The sequence below is a fragment of the Henckelia pumila genome, chromosome 3 (genome assembly GCF_033568475.1).
Source record: "Henckelia pumila isolate YLH828 chromosome 3, ASM3356847v2, whole genome shotgun sequence".
Classification (NCBI taxonomy): Eukaryota; Viridiplantae; Streptophyta; class Magnoliopsida; order Lamiales; family Gesneriaceae; genus Henckelia; species Henckelia pumila.
In genome coordinates this window covers 65,686,559-65,706,662 of record NC_133122.1, presented here as the reverse complement: position 1 = coordinate 65,706,662, position 20,104 = coordinate 65,686,559, and the positions used below count along the sequence as shown (strand labels likewise).

Sequence of the window (20,104 nt, the reverse complement as noted above, 5' to 3'; positions counted from 1 at the left end):
TTTTTATTCCAAATCGCCTATCTCATCCTGCATGATTTCATAATTTCATGAATCAATGTAAGGCTTTCGAAGACTTAGGCATCAATGGTTTATTTTTGATCGTCGAATAAACCGTTTGAAGGCCGAGATAGGTGGTGAAAAAGAAGTACTGGATTCGAGTTAAGAAGAATTGTTGCTGCTCCTTGGTAATATCTTTTATTTAGGCAATCAGTTTTTTTACACCTAAACCCTAAACCCCAATGTTTGAAAACAACAAAACAGATTTCCGTAATAATTTTCATTTATGTTTATGTGGAATTTTAGCTAGCAATATTTTTTATTAACAAACTTGTACCATTTTAAATTTTTTTTTATACCAACCGACTCTCCTGGATGAATTAGGCTTCGTTAAAACTCTACACTCAAAGCGGTCGAGTTGTTTATATTAACAGTCGACACCATACATTAATCGGTCGACACGTATTTCGCGCACACACTACAAAAGTTAAATACGAATAAAATGCAAATAATAATAAATACGAAAAACCCTAACGTTTGAAAACAACAAAACAGATTTCCGTAATAATTTTCATTTATGTTTGTGGAATTTTAGCTAGCAATAATTTTTATTAACAAACTTGTACCATTTTATATTTTTTTATTACCAACCGACTCTCCTGGATGAATTAGGCTTCGTTAAAACTCTACACTCAAAGCGGTCGAGTTGTTTATATTAACAGTCGACACCATACATTAATCGATCGACACGTATTTCGCGCACACACTACAAAAGTTAAATACGAATAAAATGCAAATAATAATAAATACGAAAAACCCTAACGCTTGAAAACAACAAAACAGATTTCCGTAATAATTTTCATTTATGTTTGTGGAATTTTAGCTAGCAATAATTTTTATTAACAAACTTGTACCATTTTATATTTTTTTATTACCAACCGACTCTCCTGGATGAATTAGGCTTCGTTAAAACTCTGCACTCAAAGCAGTCGAGTTGTTTATATTAACAGTCGACACCATACATTAACGGTCGACACGTATTTCGCGCACAAACTACAAAAGTTAAATACGAATAAAATGCAAATAATAATAAATACGAAAAACCCTTACGTTTGAAAACAACAAAACATATTTTCGTAATAATTTTCATTTATGTTTATGTGGAATTTTAGCTAGCAATATTTTTTATTAACAAACTTGTACCATTATATATTTTTTTTATACCAACCGACTCTCCTGTATGAATTAGGCTTCGTTAGTAATGAATAACGATCGATTGAAAAGAGAAATAAAACTCTACACAAACCGGTCGAGTTGGTAATATTAACAGTCGAAACCATACATTAATCGGTCGTTGCATGCTGAATGAGTGACAACTAAAAATCAACGTCTTCTGCCATACTCCTCGACTGAAGGTATTCTTTTTACTTTTTTCCGTCCACGTCGGGGAATGACTAGAGGCGGCAGCACCAATATTTAATCCTGCACTGTCCATTCACCTGGTACTGGATAGACAGGGTCCGTATATGCTTCTAACCAATAACGTGTGGTGTAATAATCTGTACAAAATTCATAAACAAAAATATTTGCTTTGTAGGCAGCAGCAATGACATGTGAACATGGAATCCTGTCAATGTCGAATTTACGACATGTGCAAGATTTACTCTGTAAATCAACTAACTCGTTGCTTGTGCTACCGTATACGCAATACTTCCCCTCAGTTGCTTCAATTACTTCATATTTTTTAGAAACGATGAAATTCTCACGAACGATCGACTCTATCGCTGGTGTGAGATGTGTAGTTGATGCAACCGCTTCTTGACGATATTTACTTCTCCAGGTTGATGTGATTCTTTGCAGTGCTTCCAATAATGCAATTATTGGAAGCTCCCTCTCCTCACGCAACCTACCATTTATTGATTCCACTCCATTCGTGGTCATGATGGAGTAACGGTTCCCGATTTGTTTCGCTCTAGACCACCTTTCGGGAGAAGTGTTATCCTCCAAATATTTAGCAACCTCTGGAAATCTCTCTCTCAATTCTGTATATAAGGAATCAAAATCACTTTCCTTGTATGCTTTTTCCATCCGAATGAATAGCTCGGCAGCTCTCTTTTTTTTGTTGCTCTTGCCTTTGATGTTTTGTGACATGTGCCACATACAAAACACATGATGTGCACGATTGTATAAAGATGCAACTGCATTTATGATGCCCTGGTGTCTATCTGATATTATCACCAATTCGTCGTCGTCCTCTACTATGATTTTCAACCTGCTTAGAAACCAAGACCATGACTCAGAGCTTTCCTTGTCGACAACACCCCATGCAATGGGAAATTGGTGGTGATTTTCGTCTTGTGCGGTTGCTACAAGTAGCACACCGTCATACTTTCCTTTCAAGAATGTACCATCAATGCAGACAACTTTTCTCATGAATTTGTATCCCGTAATACATGCACCATATGCCAAGAACATGTATTTAAATCTTTTTTCCTCATCGACTTCTAAATCCGTGAAACTACCAACATTTACTTTCTCAACCATTTTCAAAAATGATGGTAACTTCCTAAAATTCTCAACAGAATCGCCCATCATGGTGTTAAGGGCCAGTTCTTTACCTCTACGTGCCTTGAAGTATGATACTTGAACTCCCTGATTACGCATCATTGTGATTATTGATTTCGGCACAGGTGTAGTCCTTTGACCACCGAAATTTTCTAGCAACACAGCTGACACTAACCCAGAAGTAGCCTGTCGATTTTTTATAGTCATGCGCATCAAGTCACAGGTGTGAATGTTACAATATGTTCGAACATTAAAACATGTTGAGTGTGGATCTTTCTTTGCACCTCGAATCCTCCAAGTACAACTATCAGCAGCACATCAAACATCATACACGGACTTGTTAGATTTCACTATTTTGAACTCAAAAGATGACTTTATTGCAAGTCGGGACAATTCAATTTGAAATTCTGCCTTATTGGAAAATACCTGCCCAATTGAAATGTTGGATCCATCACGGAATGAGTAGGTACCATTGCCACATGACTCAGCTCTATCTACCAACGGAATTCTCTTACGGATCCGATGTCCATTTAGATACTCTTCCGGCTCGAACTCAGACTGTCTTAATTGTTGCTGGTGTAATGAAGGTTCTCCTAAAATTAAAGGATCTTCAAGTTGTTCGAATGGACAAGACACGTTGAAATTCTCAGTTGTTTCCTTATCATTCTCGTTAGTAATGACAAAAAATCCATCAAAGTATTCGTCATTATGATTCAACCCCCCCACAGGACAAGACACGTTGACATTCTCAGTTGTTTCCTTATCATTCTCGTTAGGAATGACAAAATCTCCACCAAAGTATTCATCATTATGATTCAACCCCGCCACAGGACAAGACATGTTGACATTCTCAGTTGTTTCCTTATCATTCTCATTAGGAATGACAAAATCTCCATCGAAGTATTCGTCATTACGATTCAACCCCCCAAAATTTACATCCAACGATATGTCACGATCCTCGTCTTCACCATCAAGACCCCGCATTTCATTGCATGATCTACCACAATCAGCGACTTTACAATTGCCACATGTATCATCTCCATCTAACAACAAATTCCTCCCAGTACGATTGATCCCCCCAACAGTTTCATCCATCGATCTGTCACAAACATCAAATGATTGTTCAAAATTAGCGATGTTATTAAACGTCATGCTATCATTACTGAGGTGCTGAGTGCTTTCAAATGCATGCACCTCGTTGTCCAGTCCAACGTTCACTTCCTCTTCTTCCACCATAACATTCAGCACAGGTCTCTTGTCTGGGGCACCAAAGTAAAGGTACGCACGCAGAGTTCTATCATCCTTAATATAAAAGGGAGGAGGATGGCAATTAGGAACAATCGGCAAATAGTTGAATTTGGTTATGTTAATATCACATGCCAAATCCAGAATGTTAACAACCTCATTCTTAAAGGATTCAAAATTGCACGTCTCATCGTCCACTATGATTAAATCCCATTTACAACTTTCATGTGAAGACCATTTGAAAACATCGTGCTCATCCCGTATCCACTTTCCATTACATTGAAGGACAACATTACTGATTGTCATAACCTATAAAAATAATTAGATTAAGCAACTTTCAAAAAGAAAAAATAAATACAGATGCGTTTTAAGAAATTTTATTTGAATTACGAAGACGACATTGTCATGTCCAAAAGGTCGCCATGCTTTACATATCAACCGAGATTTCATAACAATGGTCGAAATAATATTATGCCAACGGTGGAAACTACTTAAAGTCTTGTAGTGCAGTCTATACGCTTGAAAGAGCAGTTGAAATGATTCAAAAATCAGTCGATATTGGAGGGTATAAATCGTACTAATTATATGCAAACGTTCAGGTTGACTAAACCATTGCATTCTACACCAGTCGGCACTACAACAAGTCGGTCGATCATTACAATAAGTCGGTAGAGATTCATGAAATAACAGTCGAGATTACGGTCGGTATGACTTTACAAAATGCATTCTTCCTCGGTCGACGTTACAAAGAGACAGTCGAGCAATAGCCTATGTCGATCGACCAAATGTAAACCACTCAAATTTCTTCCCCGATCCAACAACAATATAGTTACTACTAGAGTCAATACAAATATTTATTAAACAGTTAGCATTAAAGACATCATTGTAAAACATATACACTGAAAAATAAAAGATAAATGTCATTTAACATAACAGAAATAAAAGAAAGGGGGCAGATTTGGAGCATTAATAATATTGCTTACTTTTTGTTCCCTTTTGGAAAATACGAGGGATAAAACAAGGAAAAGAGTTTGTTTGGTACAGGTGTGGGACTTTAAAGCAGAGTGGTCCAGTTGGAAGGAAGTTTCTGAGAATATTTTGGTCGGAGAAAGGGGGGTCCCGGTAGAAAAGGAGCTGCGTTTGCACAGCAGGGGAATACGCACAAAAAAAACAAAAAAAAACAGGCCCCACGAGTATATGGTCGAGATAAAGGATTACCTAACCATTAACTAATCTGAGCTGGCACCACTTAAGAAATTAAGACGCATATTTAAGGGCCAACTAAGACAGTACATTAAATGAGTCCCTTTGACTTAAAAAAAAACACGCTAGTCCCTTTGACTTAAAAAAAAACAAGATCGAGCCTATATATTTAAATGCCCCTGATTTGGGCATAGGTTTTATTTTCTTTCATTTATTTCCTTATACGTATGTTGTATATAATATAATATAATAATAAAAATGTCGTATGTTAATAAAAAAAATTTATGTTGTATTTACTATTTAATTACTCGTATATATTTAATTATATCGAAAAACTTTTCTGCGAATTAGGATTTATGACCTAATAAACCGAATTTTGTTATCAGATCTTTAATAAAAAACCAAACAAACACAATTGAATTAAAATAACCATAATCGGACTAACAAAAATTTTATTTCGCATTTGTATTAAAAAAAATATTAATAATTAATAAAAGCTAAAGTTAATGAAATTTCAAATTTAATTGAAAAATAATTTTATTTAGTTTAACCAGTTTTGAAACCAAACCCAGTTGTTTTTTTTTTTTTTTTTTTGTTTTCAATGCAAGCTAAATTTCGGAATGAATTGAAATTAAATAAAGAGTGATGATACTGGTATAACGAAATGCGTATAACAAATTTTACAATACAAAAAAAATCAATATAAAAATTTAATTTATTAAAATATCACGATACATTAAATACAAAATTTCGCTGTAAAATAAAAAAATCTTATGATATCGTTATCATAAATATCCTTATAGACGATATTTGTTGTCTGTGTAACATTTTTCTTAAATAAACTTGTTTGCTTATTTTATTTTATTCAGTTCCGCCGAAATTGCATTAATTAGGAACACCGTTTTTCAAACGCCTTGACTTTGTGAATTTCCAATTTCTTTCTTTTTTTCTTATTCCATGCCCAAATCAGAACAGTCGCATGGTTACGTTTATTTCATAATTTAATAACTTGCTCGCAGATTTTGTGCTATTTTATTTACCCAAACACTGAATGACGGATTTACGGATCAATTTTGTTAAATAAATATTTTATTTGAATCAATTATAAAAAATTTATTATTTTTTTTATCAAAAATATTATTATTGTCGTAAATAAATATAAACAATATTTACCGAGACATATTCATCTATTTATGGGGCCATTCGACCCCACAACTTTCATGTGGGGCCCGGATAAAAATTGGCTTTTGGGCTTTGGCCAATCCGGGCCATTCAAATGCAGAGGGGTAATACCCCTCTATAGGGTCGAACGACCCCTATTTATGAATCAACGCATTAAGGGGCCAGCATTGTGGGCCAAGTAAAGTATTCATATGTGTGTGTGTGTGATGTTTAGGAAAACGTTATCCATCTACCGACGACTTCTCCAGTTTTGCGTATATAATTCTTATACGTATAGCCAAAATATTTGATGTGGTCGGTTAAAGGTAGGTGACTTATCTATATGCCGATTATAGTAGTATGTGAGTTGTGAGTTGTGAGTTGTGACTCAGATTTTTTTTTATTGTTCGTTTTGAGTATACGTATAATCCCGATAAAAAAAAAAACAATATAATTATTCACACAAAGTCAGTCGACCGAAAAAAAATACAAATAAACATATAATATATTTAAAAAAAATTAAAAAAAATTATAGAATCGAACTTGAGATTGAATGGCTAAGGCCTCATCATCCATTTTATTTTAATTTTAAACCACTAAACTAAGCTTTTTATTTTTTTTGAATCTATAACTAGCTTTTTAACCACAACACAAATATGATTTTGATCATTGGTATCTTTTTGTTGCTTATTCATCCAACATTATGTTATCCGAGGCAAGCGCATGCAATATGCTGGGTGAGCACTAAGCAGTGAGAATAGTCAAATGACTTGACAAATTTATTTTTTCCCCCCAATATTCTGTTTAATTAAATTATTGGCTTCCACCATACCCCAAAAGACAATTAAGTAGGGTACTAGAGTCTTTGTCAAGTTATATTTAGTCTTTAATTCAATTATTAGCTTCTATCATAAGCAACACATGGACTAATGAATTGGAAGCAACCAAGAAACTTAATCTAATATGCAAGACAATTTAGTATCATTTGAATTTTGAGCTAATTAATGACTTCATTGAAAATCACGTATGGTCTCAACTCTCAATCAAGTTACGTACACGAGTATGTAGTTTATGGAGTAATAAAAAAATCATTTACAAGTAATATTAAATAATTATTTTTTAAGAAAATTTATCCTTTACATTAAAAGTTTGGTTAAATTACGTAGTCACCTATGGTCCGTCCATATGCACAATATTTTGTGTGCATTAAATTATTGATTTAAATGCAAAGTATAAGCTTATCCAATGTCATTTGAGTGATATGCCTCTTCAATTATTTATGATATCACAGACAACAACTAATACAGATACCTTATTTATCTTTTTGTTCTGTCGATTTCTGAGTTCTGATACTACTTTTTATTTTAACATTTGCATAAAAAATTATATATAGTTTAAAATCATAAATATAAAATTAAAAATTATTTATCATAATCAAAATTATTGATGAGGTCATACAACATGAAAAATTATAAGAAATTATTTTTTCATTAAACAATACTACTCACCACTAATATTTATTTCTGAGATGTATAGCCCAACTTATATTTTAAATAAAAAATAATTATTTATGACATAAAAATGATATTTTTTTATAGACGATCCAGATAGTCAATTCGTTTAATAAAATTGATTCGTGAGACCATATCACATAATCTTTTTGCATATGGTATGGTCAATGGGGGTGGTGCGGGTTTATTTTTGCTAAAATTGGATAAGTGATTTGCATAAATCCCATAGGTTTTAAATTTTTAATTGTGAGTTTGGTCAGCACACTTGTCGATTATCTAGGACAAGGCGTGCGTGCATGCTCCTCCTCTTCCGGTCCACCATTTTTAAATCCTCCAAGCTCACAGCTTCACTTCCCAAGAACACACACTTCTCCTTCAAAAAAATAAAAATAAATAAATCCATCAAATCTACGAGGAACATTAATCAAAGATGAGAGCCAGCAACCACCTGATAGGCCTCCTCAACTTCCTCACTTTCTTGCTCTCAGTCCCGATCCTCGGCGGCGGGATATGGCTGAGCAGCCGCGCCAACAACACCGACTGCCTCAAGTTCCTGCAGTGGCCGCTCATCATCATCGGCGTCTCCATCATGGTGGTCTCACTCGCGGGCTTCGCCGGCGCGTGCTACCGCAACACCTTCCTCATGTACCTCTACCTGTGGGCCATGTTCTTCATCATCGCCGCCCTTGTCGGCTTCATCATCTTCGCGTATGCTGTCACGGACAAGGGATCGGGCCAACCCGTCATGAACCGGGTCTATTTGGAGTACTACTTGGGGGATTATTCGGGCTGGTTGAAGGATCGCGTGGCCAGTGAGAGCTACTGGAGTAAGATTAGCTCTTGCATTAGGGATTCGCATGCCTGTAGAAAGATCCGGAGATATGTTGGGGGTTTCCCGGAGACTCCAGAAATGTTCTATCTGAGAAAACTCAGCCCCATCGAGGTAACAAAAACAAGATTGGATTTTTTTAATGATTTTGTTCTAGAAACAGTATATTCTTTCTGGGATTTGGTTATCAGCTTGGGAAAGTTACAAATTTCTAGTTGAAAGTGGTGATTTTTAAGTTGGGATTCAAGAAAATCAAGAACAAATTAAATGTTGTGGTAGCATTATTTAGTATTCTAATCACGGAACCCTCACGGAACCCTCATGATTTTGAACTTTAATTTGTCGACATATGAAATTGTTTCTTCATTGAAACGGAGTGGGTGAGATTCAAAAACTATGTCCTTATCCGATGATGTGACATTTTTCTTTCTTTTTTCCCCCTATTCCTTTAATCAAATTATTGTTAAAGCAATTCATTGAGTTTTAGAAGATATCTCTTTCTTGTTACCATAAAGTAGAGACCTTTTTACAAAAATAATGACAACGGAAAAGACTTGGGTTTCCTCTGTGGGCGCTTATGTTTCATCTTTAATTTGAAATCATGTGGACGTATGCACCATCTATACTTTGGTGAAAGGTCGAAAACAGCGTGTTGTGTGCTTATAAATCATTTTTTTTTATGTTTGCATAGTTTTTTTAGTTTTTGGTAATTTTTGCAGGGAAAAAAATTGGATATTGAATTGAAATTAGGAAACACTAAACATGGTTTTGAATAAGATATCTTGATGATTAACTAACATCACCGTGTTTAAGTTGGATAATTATTTGTTATTTTTAAGATTTAGGGTGTTTTATGAATTTTTTTTTTTTTTTTAGATTACGGCCGGGTGATATAGTCATTTTTTGACCACGTGATGGAGCCAAAGTGATTATTGTTGTACAAATATCATCGTTATAGTATGGTATAGATTTTTCTTGGCGGAGGAAGTTTTAAAAAATTAGGAAGCACAGATGAATGAATTGTCAGTAAAACTTGCTCCATACTTTCCTGAAATGGTTTGACCAACAAATGGATCCTTTTGTAGTTTTGTTATATATCTTAATCATTGTATGATTGTTGCGTTATTTTCTAAGTTTGAAGCCTGGCTGTTACCTAACATCACAAGTATTCTATTAGCTATTGTGGTAGATCAATTATTAAATAGAATAGATTAATGATCAAAGCATGCACATGGTTACTTACCATGATTTATGCCAATCTTGTAACTACTATTATTCTCGAACTGATCTAAGTTGTTCGTACCTGGACTAATGGTTGTTGTAAAGACAATTGAATATTGCGTGTATTAAAAGTTAAGTTCGACGCCAGCCCTTCCTTCGATAAGCTGACATCCGCAACAGGTAACCTAGATGACTATCGTTTGACTATATAGTATTTTGTTACATGCACTTTCATTGAATCCATGATGTACTGAACTTTAGTCTTGTTTATTATACGAGCTTTGTCAATATTATCGGAGCTGCTATAATGATAGGCTTTTCTTGGTTGTCCTTGCTTTGTTTATTAACTAGAGCATCATTATTAGGACTTATACTTCATTGATTAGTCTGATTTAAAAATACAAGTCTATCGAACTAAAAGAATCTGTCGGAGTAGTTATGCCAAATGAGTTGATGTAATCAATTATTGCATTATCAGATAACATAATATCTTTTATGTGATATGACTTATGAGTAAACTTGCCGTACCTCATACTTGCTAGGACCTATGGAGTTGAGAATTTGTGATCCTCGTAAGAGATATTTTGATCATGTCATCGTATGGGATTTCTTGATTTTCGAATGATGAATGATTTGGTAATTCGATGAATGGGTCAAAAAGTCATATTTTTACTCGGTTCTTTTTTTTGCATCGTTTGATCAGTTGGTCATATTAAATCTTGCTTATTTCATGATTCTCATGTTGATGTCATTGCTTGGATCTTTTGCCATGTTTTGGATACGTGAGTGATATCTCCACCTTTGTTCCATGGATGAAGCAAAATCGTTGAAACGACGTACTCGGATTGTATTTGGATGGATTAACTTTTTCAAACAAAGATAGGAATGTTTTTCAGTCTTTTAAAATTTGAAAGCGCTCATGAAAACCAGAATATAGAATTCAAACCTCCTCCTTGGCTTTCATGTGCAGTCAGGATGCTGCAAACCTCCTACGTCATGCGGATATGTGTACAACAACGAGACATTTTGGAGTGACGGAGGGGGGCTAACGGGAAGTGACGCAGATTGCCAGCGATGGAGCAATGACCAGTCGCAACTTTGTTATGGCTGCAACTCGTGTAAAGCTGGCGTGCTGGCCAGCCTCAAGAAGAGCTGGCGAAAGGTCTCCGTCATCAACATCGTCATGTTGATCATACTGGTCATTGTTTATGTGGTTGCCTGTGCAGCCTTTAGGCACAACAAACAAATGGACAATGACGAAGCCTTTGGCGAGACTCGAATGGAGAAGGAAAGGCCTAGCAGAATACACTTTTAAGGAGTCAAGCTTGAATCACTGCTTGGGTTTGAATGATTGTATTTAGCATGTCGGGGGATGAAAATGGACTTTGTTATTGATATGCTTTTTCTCCAAGTATTGGTATTATTTACTTTGGCTAAAAAAGGCTGGCTGTACATTTCGTATTGTTTGTGACCTTGCTTTCGATTTATGTACCTTTCTTTATTTTCAAGAAAGATGTCACATTTGAAAGAGTTATGATTATCGATCGATTTACCGTCTTAATCCACGAAACATCAATATCCTCTCACTGATAAGAGAGAGACCAAAGAACGAATTTGAGCCAAGAGATTCAATGATCCGGAAGAGAAAACCAAAATCAAAATGAAATTAATAATTGAATAAAGACTTGTTCATAAAACATAGGGCCACAAATTCACTCTCAATATTGAACTTGTGAATAGGGGATGATTCACATATGATCCAAATCTTCTTCGTCTTCCACTAAACAAGGCCGATTAAGTTTCTGCACACCAAACAAAGTTCACATATATCCAACATTAGTCCGAAGATAATTACACTAACAAAGGCTTTTGTAACTCTTGCAATAAAAGAATCAAGATTACTCTGAAACTCGTTATTACCTCGTTCAAGGAAGAGTCGCTTTGTTTCTCTAGCTCCCGCATCGTTTCCACCGAGAGCCCGATCCATTCATCGATCCAACCGAAACAATTGCGATGACTTTCAAGGAAAAGTGCTCTTTCGCCCTGCATTAGCATGATTACAACATGTTTTGATGAAATAGTGTTTCTAAAAAAGAATGGTCATAAACCAAAAAGTCGAGCCCTCGAGCTTATTAGGCACTCCATAATGTGGAACAAGAAAAAATGGATGAATCAACAACTGTTTATTTCTTTGAAGGAAAAAATAAAATAAAATCATCAAACCAATCTTAGTCTCAAGCCACAGTTGAGGTGAGGAAAGTAACTGGAAATGCAAAATCATACCGCAAGTAAAGCTTGTTCGAGTCTACTACCGAAGCCCCAGTATGGGGCGTCTATTGTAACCAATTTGTATGCTGTCATAACTGGATTACAATGGTCCTGCATATCACGATTGGAATAGTCAATGGATCTCCACTACTTAGAAGCAGTAGCAAAAATTATGTTTCATGTGCATGAAACGATTCAGACAAATCAAAATAACAGGAAGATAATTTCACAGCATTATTTACACTTCCTGGAGATCCATGGAGAATCAACGGATTATATTATGTATTTTCTGCTGCATTGAAAAGATAAAACGGCCATAGCTGGATTATCGCCATTAGGAAGTCAGACCGAAAACAAATAAACTTCAAAGAAAAAAGAAGATTTTCGAAATCAACTCAGCTAGTGCAAAGAGGATTGTTGGAATCTTGGTGTCCTTGCAATATGTTAATAGGTGCTATTTATGATAAAGAACCTCTTCACTGATCACTCGATAACTTGGAATCAACAGCCAACAGGTATGGTGAAAACATGGAAAAATTACTAATCCACAAGCTCCAAACTTCAAAAGGAAATTCAGGATTATTATAAGCAACCTTTTACCCAAGTTCAAGAGGGCGATGCATTATCAATCTTTCCATGACAAATATTTCAGTTCTTTTTCTAAAAATTTCACTGAAAGCTTCTAATTCAAGAACATGAAAGGCGGCAAATAGAGTGGTTTTGTGCAGTGCTTATCACCCAACAATTTTCCGAACTGGTTTTAAGTTATACACCTTGGTTGAAAACATCAGTGCAAGTGTATAAAAAAGAACATCCAAAATATATAATATATATCCAGTTTGCTCTCAGATGGTTAAATACATACTATAGAAAATTAATATAATTTGCAATACAGAGGAGCTACCAACCTGCCACACATCTAAAAGTGGACCGCGGCCAGTCCTTGCTGATTGGAATTGAGAAAAATCGAAATCGCTACTTCCAATAACGAGACTCCAATAATCGCTTGTATCATTAGCTATATCAATCATTTCTACTTGCCTGGCAGCTAATTGCTCTTTGGACAGACAATGAGCCTAATGGTTGATTATCACAAAAAAAGAAAAGGGGAATTAAGCACAACTTCATTGTGATAAATCAGGTATTAACGGTTCTTTTTCTCGTTGGCCGCATCAGAATCCAACTGTATCACATAGAATGACATCCAAACTTACATTTTCAGACAGCCCGTTGTCCTCTTTATGGATTGTTTCAATAGTTAGAACAAACCTTGAGAAATATGGGCACTGGGATAGGAGAAAAAAAGAAACTGATGAAAAAATTATCCTCGTGCTAATATGGAAAGGGCAGAAAGAATCACGGTATATTTACCTTGATAACTGATTCGTGAGGAGAGAAATTCGCACCGGCAGCCATATAGAGAAACACAAAACTTTTAGGCAAAAGAAGAACTAGAGCAGATAACAGATTTTACAAGTAAAGAGACAAACAGAAATTGGAAAACCTGATTTGCATCTTGGGAATGCATTCCAGGCTTCTTCTTGCAAGATAAGAGCATCAGATGGAGCAAATGAGGTCAACCAAGAAGGCGCTTTGCTGGAGAGAATCAGGGGAATTAATAAAAACACATGATCGATAATCCAACATGAATCACAGTTATATACAAGAAATTAAATTCTGAACAACAAGACTGTTAAAGACCATAAATAATTAATTTTTGCATACGAGAACCGTAAGTAAGATGGTGCCGACTACCCTCGACCCATGTTAAAATGTGTTCCAGTTTATAAGCAAAGATAACTAAATTACCACGTTGAACAAAACTACAAGAAAATCGTGGAAACAGTGATTAAGCTGCTCATTCTTATGCTGTGTAAGTTCAAATCAAATTTGCAACTTTTGTCAAGCCAAATAATTAATTAAGGCAAACCGCAAATGTTCTATTTTGAGGGGAATAAATGAAATCAATGTTTGCTTCAAAATTCACAAACCAGATACAACCAAACATGAGGATTTCTAGTGCGGTGGCCGTGCCTGAGGGTGATTTCCCAGACAAATTGCTCCGACACATATTGGCACATATAAAAGGCATTCGCCCCGTGAACACATCCCAACAAGGCTAATACTCATTCTTACTCTTAAATCAATTGATTTCAATAACCAATACATCTTGAATTCAAATTAACAAATAAACAATACTGGTCAAATTAATTATATCGTTTAAATTACCGTTGTAGCCTATAGATTTTGAATGTGTACTGACCCTTTCCCAATTCATCATCTTCAAAAGGTCTATTGTCCAATACCTCCACCCCTTCATCCCCTGAGGTGTTCTGTTGCTGCATTTTCATCACCATATACATCTGAGCTACTTTATACTGCAATCAAAACAGCAAAAAAAATTAATAACAAGTGATTAATCTACCATAACACAGCCAAACTAGTCCTTATCATCATTTTACACTCACCTCTTCCAATGACAATGGCATCACAATCCGACTTTACGATGAACCCCAAGTTAAGGAAAATAAATCTTAAAAGCATGCCATCAAAATTTGAGACAACCCCATCTCAAATTTTGCTCAAAAACCTTGACTTTATTGCGTCTACCAGAAAATATCGACTTTATGGATCAAAATCAGCGAAAAATACCTCCCATTTCAAGATATTTCCAATCCGTAAAAAAACATAGAACTATGATTCGATGATAGAATCACTAAATGGGCTTTGATAACATGCACAAAAGCAAACATATCAACCATCCATTACTTTCACAGAGCTGTGAAAAGGATACAACTCTTTCATCTGAACCATTTTCTTGATGGCAATCCTCTGTTCTTTCAATCTCCAACTTTCCAAAAAAAAAATCACAACTTTTCACATATATATCAATGTCATCAAACGTAAAATGCAGGAGTTAGAAATATATTTCGTGCAGCAAACGGTGGTGGATTTGTGAGCTGCGAACGTGTCTTTTGCGTTGGTTTGGTGTACTTTTTCCTTTTCTTGGGAAGTCCAAGTGGCGGTTTTCAAAATTGGCTGACGCGCGTACTCGTTAAGCGGCCCGCCGGCCTCTTCAGTTTTCGCACATGCCCACGAAGGTTCCTATGAGCTCAAATGAAATTAAACTGGATTGCAAGAAGTAAACACATTCTACGCTACATGGACGGTAACTATTTATGATATTGTATTACATATAATGTGAGGGAAAACAAGGGATATGGACGTGGTCTTGGTTTTAATTCAATAAATAGATCTTTAAATAAAAAATATTATTTTCTGTCTCCTACTTTTTCCATTCTTCTTTCCTCCTTTTTTTTTCTTCTTTTCTTTTTCATATTTCTTCTTTTTTAGACTTGGGTTGACCCAAGGCGGTCGACCCAAGCCTTGGTCGACTGGGCTCGGTCGACCCTTCGGTCGACCCGATCGGGCTGCTAGTTGAGTCAACCATGCTTCTTGATTGGTCGACCCAACTTGGGTCGACCGCTTGGGTCGACCAAGCCTGGGTCGAGTCAGACTTGGGTCCACCCCAAACCATTGTATATATATTTTATTGTTTACTATTATTATTAAAAATATTGGTGGCTTAGTGGTTAGAACTCAGGAGGAGGGAGGAGATCCAGGTTGGAATCCTGGAGGGGAGAGAGGAGAGGGAGGGAAGATGAGGATTATACATAATTGATTTTTTTTCCAATAAAAAAAAATATGAAAAGACAAAACTATCCTTAATTGAGACCTTTGACTAATTCAGTCAAGAGTCCCTTTTATTGAATTGAAAACAAGACCAGACATATATATTTAAATGGCCCTGTGATGTGATGATTCTGGGTTCACGCGGTCTTAACCATTATGATATTGTATTACAGATTTTTATTACGGAAAAATGTCTTATCTTTTGAAAAATTATTACATTTTATATCGTTTTCATCACATGGGTATTACCTCATGGAGTAGCTGACACTCAGTAATTGGTTCAAATTATGTGGACCCCACTCAATCATGTGAAGCCCACATGATTTGAACCAATTTATGAGTGTCACATATCCCATAAAGTAATACTCATGAGTGTCACCTATCCCATGGGGTAATACCCATGAGGTAGGGTCGAACTTTCCCACATAAACTCGTCTCATATTTATATAAGATTATGCACAGACACCAGTTTTTTTTATCGCTTGTCAAGCTAGATTGGGACAAATAGGTCGCAGCTTAGGGAAAGTCGTCCCCTAAACAATCTGCAACCTTTTAAACAATAAGATATTATTTGGAGTTAGTGATAAGATAATAAATAATATATAGATAAATAATATATTGTAATTGAAAGAACATGTTGTGTACATTTCTTTAAATTATTTTTTTATTGCATTCAATTTCCATATTTATAGTTTTGCCTTTCTTAGAACAAATTTTAAATTTGGTAATATCAGATATATCTTGATTCGAAATATGTGATTCTGATGATATATTGTTTCCATTCTTTGTAGGATTTTATTTATGAAAATATATTGAAGATCTATTTATAGGAGTGCTTGGACCGATCAGATAGTAGAAGAAAAAGAATAAGAGAGACAATCAAGAGAGAAGAGAGTAAAACGTAGAGAGCAAAATACATAGAAAAAGTACTGCAGAAATTCTAGAGCATTGAAGATCGATCATTGAAGAATTTTTGAAGAGATACTACTGCTACGTTGTGTTGTCGAGTAGTGTTGGAAACACTGAAGAACACACGAATGAAGTGTTGTTCAGAAAGTGTTTCTTTGGTTTTTGTTTTTCGGCTTAGAACTTCATATTGGTTTATTATTCTAGTTCTTACTAGTTTTTAGGACATCTTTTATTTTTTCAATTTGTTGAGAAAAATAGTTTTTCATAAAATAATCACTAGTTGGTTTTTGTAAACTGATTTGATTTTCTAGTGATTATTTAAGCCATGAGGCATCGCACAAGTATTTGATACTTGTGCATAATTGTAGTAGCCCGGTTCCATTTTACAAGATTAAGTGATTTTAAACATGTTAAAAAATGACATATAATTTTAAAAGTATCAAAACATGTTTAAAGAGTCCTTATTTAGTAAAAATAAGTGGAAAATCAGATCCGGAACGTCCGAAAATGGTGGGGTAGGTCCCGGGGGTCTTGGGGGCCCAAAACCAGTTCGGAAACATGAGAAACAGTTCGGAGCTTCCGGGCAGATCGGAGCTTCCGATCCTGAGATCGAAGCTTCCGATCTCAACCAAAAACAGGTGTCAAGGAGATTTAAACACGTGGCCAGAAGCAGGAGATCGGAGCTTCCGATCCTGCGATCGGAGCTTCCGATCTCGGCCGTCCAAAACGTGGCAAACATGCACCGATCGGAGCTTCCGATCGTGGCCTATAAATAGGGGTTCCGAGGGCCATAATTTCACACCAATCTCACATCTTCTCTCTCGGTTTTAGAGTATTCTAGGTGTTTTAGGGGTGATTCTAGCCTTCCTAGGCTTGGTCCGGAGGTTGGCGAGGCGCTCCAGGGTTACGGTGGAGTGGTGCCCAAGTTCTAGGGCAATCGTCATCAGTGGGCTGACGACGGACGCAGGTATAGCTCTGGCTCCTTATAGTAAATAGGGAGTATGCTATAGCGTAGTTAAGGCTTTTAGAATAAAGTGGTAATGCATGAGTACTTTGCATTGTAGTGCAGACTGTAGGCTTAGACATAGTGCTGGTCTAGCTTGCCTAGTGTATGAGGTACAGAAGTATTATTCGAGATATCCAGATTGAGTATGCATGTATTATGTGTTTGCATGGATTATGTGATTGCATGTTTTATATGCCTTTATATATACAGCATGTCATGACTGTATGTTGCATACATGAGCATATTGAGCTTTTACCTTAGAGGTATCCTGTAGTAGGGCGCTCACCCTACGATTTTGTGGATGGTTGGATACGTAAGTCTTGTGTCAGGTCACCTTATGGTTGGACACATGTACTAGTATCAGGTCACCATTATCCACTGGGTATATGAGCCACCTCCTGATGCGACGGTGCAGCGTGCTATATACCCTGGGCCCGGTCTATGAGCTTGTTTCTTTACCTGAGAGTCTTGGTACCCAGTTCACTTGCATACATGCACACATAAAACCGTATACTCATACTCTCGTACTGAGCTTATCATGCTCACGTCCCGTACTTTGTTGTATCTGGACACCCTATTCTATGGGGCAGGTCTGCGGCTGGATGATGCGGGTGGTTTCAGGAGAGCTTAGGCGATGGAGGACCAGCAGGGTTATTGTCTAAGCTTTTGTTTCAGTTGTATTTGGGTTAATATACTGGTTTTATTCTATATGGTTGTAAAAAATATTTTTATTATTGTTTAAGTTTCCGCTGTTATTTCTGATATTTTATTTGATTAAGTTAAATGCATGCTTAAGCTTTTGATTAGTAGGTGATCACGGTGCGGGTCACTACATTTATGGTATCAGAGCATGCATAGTAATCTTGGGATCTAGATTGTTGAAATTGGGATTAACTTTTAATCATCGTGTAGATGGCGGGTCATGGTGACAAGAGTAGTCACGACAGCATAGGTGGATGCTGGGGTGATTAGGAAGATCGAGAGTATCGTCGGGGCCGTCATCACCATCGCCATGATGATCACAGGCGTTTCAGCATGCATAGGTTTTTGCAGATGGGTCCGAAGCCTTTAGTCGGAGGAGAGTCACCGGAGGATGCGGGAAACTGGCTACGACGTATGGAAGTTTGTTTTCGGGAGTTCCGATGCACTAAGGAGCAGCAGATGGAGACTCTTGATTTCCTGGTCGAAGGACGAGCTCGAAAGTGGTGGGATTCTACTTCTGCGCCTTTTATTGCATCCCGAGGAGTTGCTACCTGGGATGAGTTCCGCACGGCTTTTCATAAGCTGTATTTTCCTCCTGCTCTCCGACAGACGAAGACAAGTGAGTTGCTGGGTTTGCGGCAAGGATCGATGTCGATCGAGGAATACCAGTTGAAGTTCTTTGAGTTACTGCCCTATTGCCCCCAGATTTCTGATAGCACGGAGACGAAGTATAATCTGTTCCTGCAAGGTCTTAATCCGGAGATTCATGACCGAGTTGCTGTGGGAGATGACATGACTTACGAGGGATTAGTGAGCCGATGTCACCAGACAGAGGACAGCATCCGCCGTAACAGATCCTTCTACTCATCTAGACCCGCGAGTTCCTTGGGTCCCCGTGCTCAGTCATTCAAGAAGTCTAGTTCTACTTCTTCTTCCTCAGGATCCGGGGAGGTGATGCATTTTGGCAGAAAGAATCAAGGTCCTTGCAAGAATTGTGGTGGGAATCATCCTGCCAACAGGTGCCGGAAGGTTTCAGGGGCATGCTTTCGATGTGGAGAAATTGGCCACCTGAAGAAGGATTGTCCACAGGCCGGGGGAGCTGGTTCTAGCTCAGGTTCTGGTTCTCAGACTTCAGTGCAGCAGAGGCCACAGGGACAGTCGACAGGGGGTTCTAATTTGAAACCTCGTGCTTCCAGTCAAGTATTCGCCTTGAGACATGATCAGGCGGTGGATGAGAATGAGAAAGTTATAGCGGGTACGTTCTTGTTATTTGATATACCTGCTTTTGCACTCATTGACACTGGTGCATCTCATTCTTTCATATCTGCACGTTTTGTTAAGAAATATAAGTTGCCATACATTTCACTAGACACAGTGGTTGTTGTTTCTACCCCGACGGGTCAGTCTGCGTCGGCTAAGCGTCTAGTGATGGGTTGCCCTTTAGAGTTCGAAGGGAATGTCTTGATGGTGAATCTCATGATATTAGCAATGGAGGATTTCGATTGCATTTTGGGAATTTATGTGTTAACTACATACCGAGCTTCAGTGGATTGTTACCAGAGATTGGTAAAATTTCATCCGGTTGGCAATGATAGCTGGTTCTTTTACGGTGAGGGAGCGCGACCTCAGATGCCATTGGTATCAGCTTTGAAAGCTTGTCGAGCTTTGGAATCTGGCGCGGAAGGCTACCTCATCTATGCAGTTGATACATTCGCTGGAAGTATTGGTATAGAAGCTATTCCTGTTGTGAACGAATTCCCAGATGTATTTCCAGAAGAAATTCCAGGATTTCCT

At 36.9% G+C, this 20,104-nt stretch overlaps 2 protein-coding genes across 2 annotated transcripts; one reads left to right on the top strand and one right to left on the bottom strand.

The window, feature by feature from the left end:
• Positions 1-7,920: 7,920 nt before the first annotated feature.
• LOC140891597 (tetraspanin-3-like) lies at positions 7,921-11,272 on the top strand. The gene is made up of 2 exons (XM_073300187.1): positions 7,921-8,625; positions 10,703-11,272. Exons 1-2 carry the CDS (start codon positions 8,113-8,115, stop codon positions 11,045-11,047), a joined length of 858 nt encoding a protein of 285 aa, XP_073156288.1. The 5' UTR covers positions 7,921-8,112; the 3' UTR covers positions 11,048-11,272.
• A 106-nt stretch (positions 11,273-11,378) lies between these two features.
• On the bottom strand, positions 11,379-15,010 carry LOC140891598 (uncharacterized). The gene is made up of 10 exons (XM_073300188.1): positions 14,795-15,010; positions 14,469-14,499; positions 14,230-14,378; positions 13,505-13,596; positions 13,372-13,379; positions 13,215-13,286; positions 12,909-13,076; positions 12,016-12,111; positions 11,653-11,775; positions 11,379-11,534 (listed from the first exon to the last, which is right to left on the bottom strand). Exons 1-10 carry the CDS (start codon positions 14,812-14,814, stop codon positions 11,481-11,483), a joined length of 813 nt encoding a protein of 270 aa, XP_073156289.1. The 5' UTR covers positions 14,815-15,010; the 3' UTR covers positions 11,379-11,480.
• Positions 15,011-20,104: the final 5,094 nt, after the last annotated feature.

What these genes read in the sequence shown, in the direction of transcription:
- LOC140891598 (XM_073300188.1), bottom strand. Translation starts at nt 14,814, where the DNA reads ATGGTTCAGATGAAAGAGTT. An exon ending in ATGGTTCAGATGAAAGAGTT is followed by an intron (nt 14,500 to 14,794) that starts GTATCCTTTTCA and finishes TTCATCGTAAAG; the next exon opens with TCGGATTGTGATGCCATTGT. An exon ending in TGCCATTGTCATTGGAAGAG is followed by an intron (nt 14,379 to 14,468) that starts GTGAGTGTAAAA and finishes TTTTGATTGCAG; the next exon opens with TATAAAGTAGCTCAGATGTA.
- LOC140891597 (XM_073300187.1), top strand. Translation starts at nt 8,113, where the DNA reads ATGAGAGCCAGCAACCACCTGATAGGCCTCCTCAACTTCCTCACTTTC. An exon ending in GAAAACTCAGCCCCATCGAG is followed by an intron (nt 8,626 to 10,702) that starts GTAACAAAAACA and finishes TTTCATGTGCAG; the next exon opens with TCAGGATGCTGCAAACCTCC.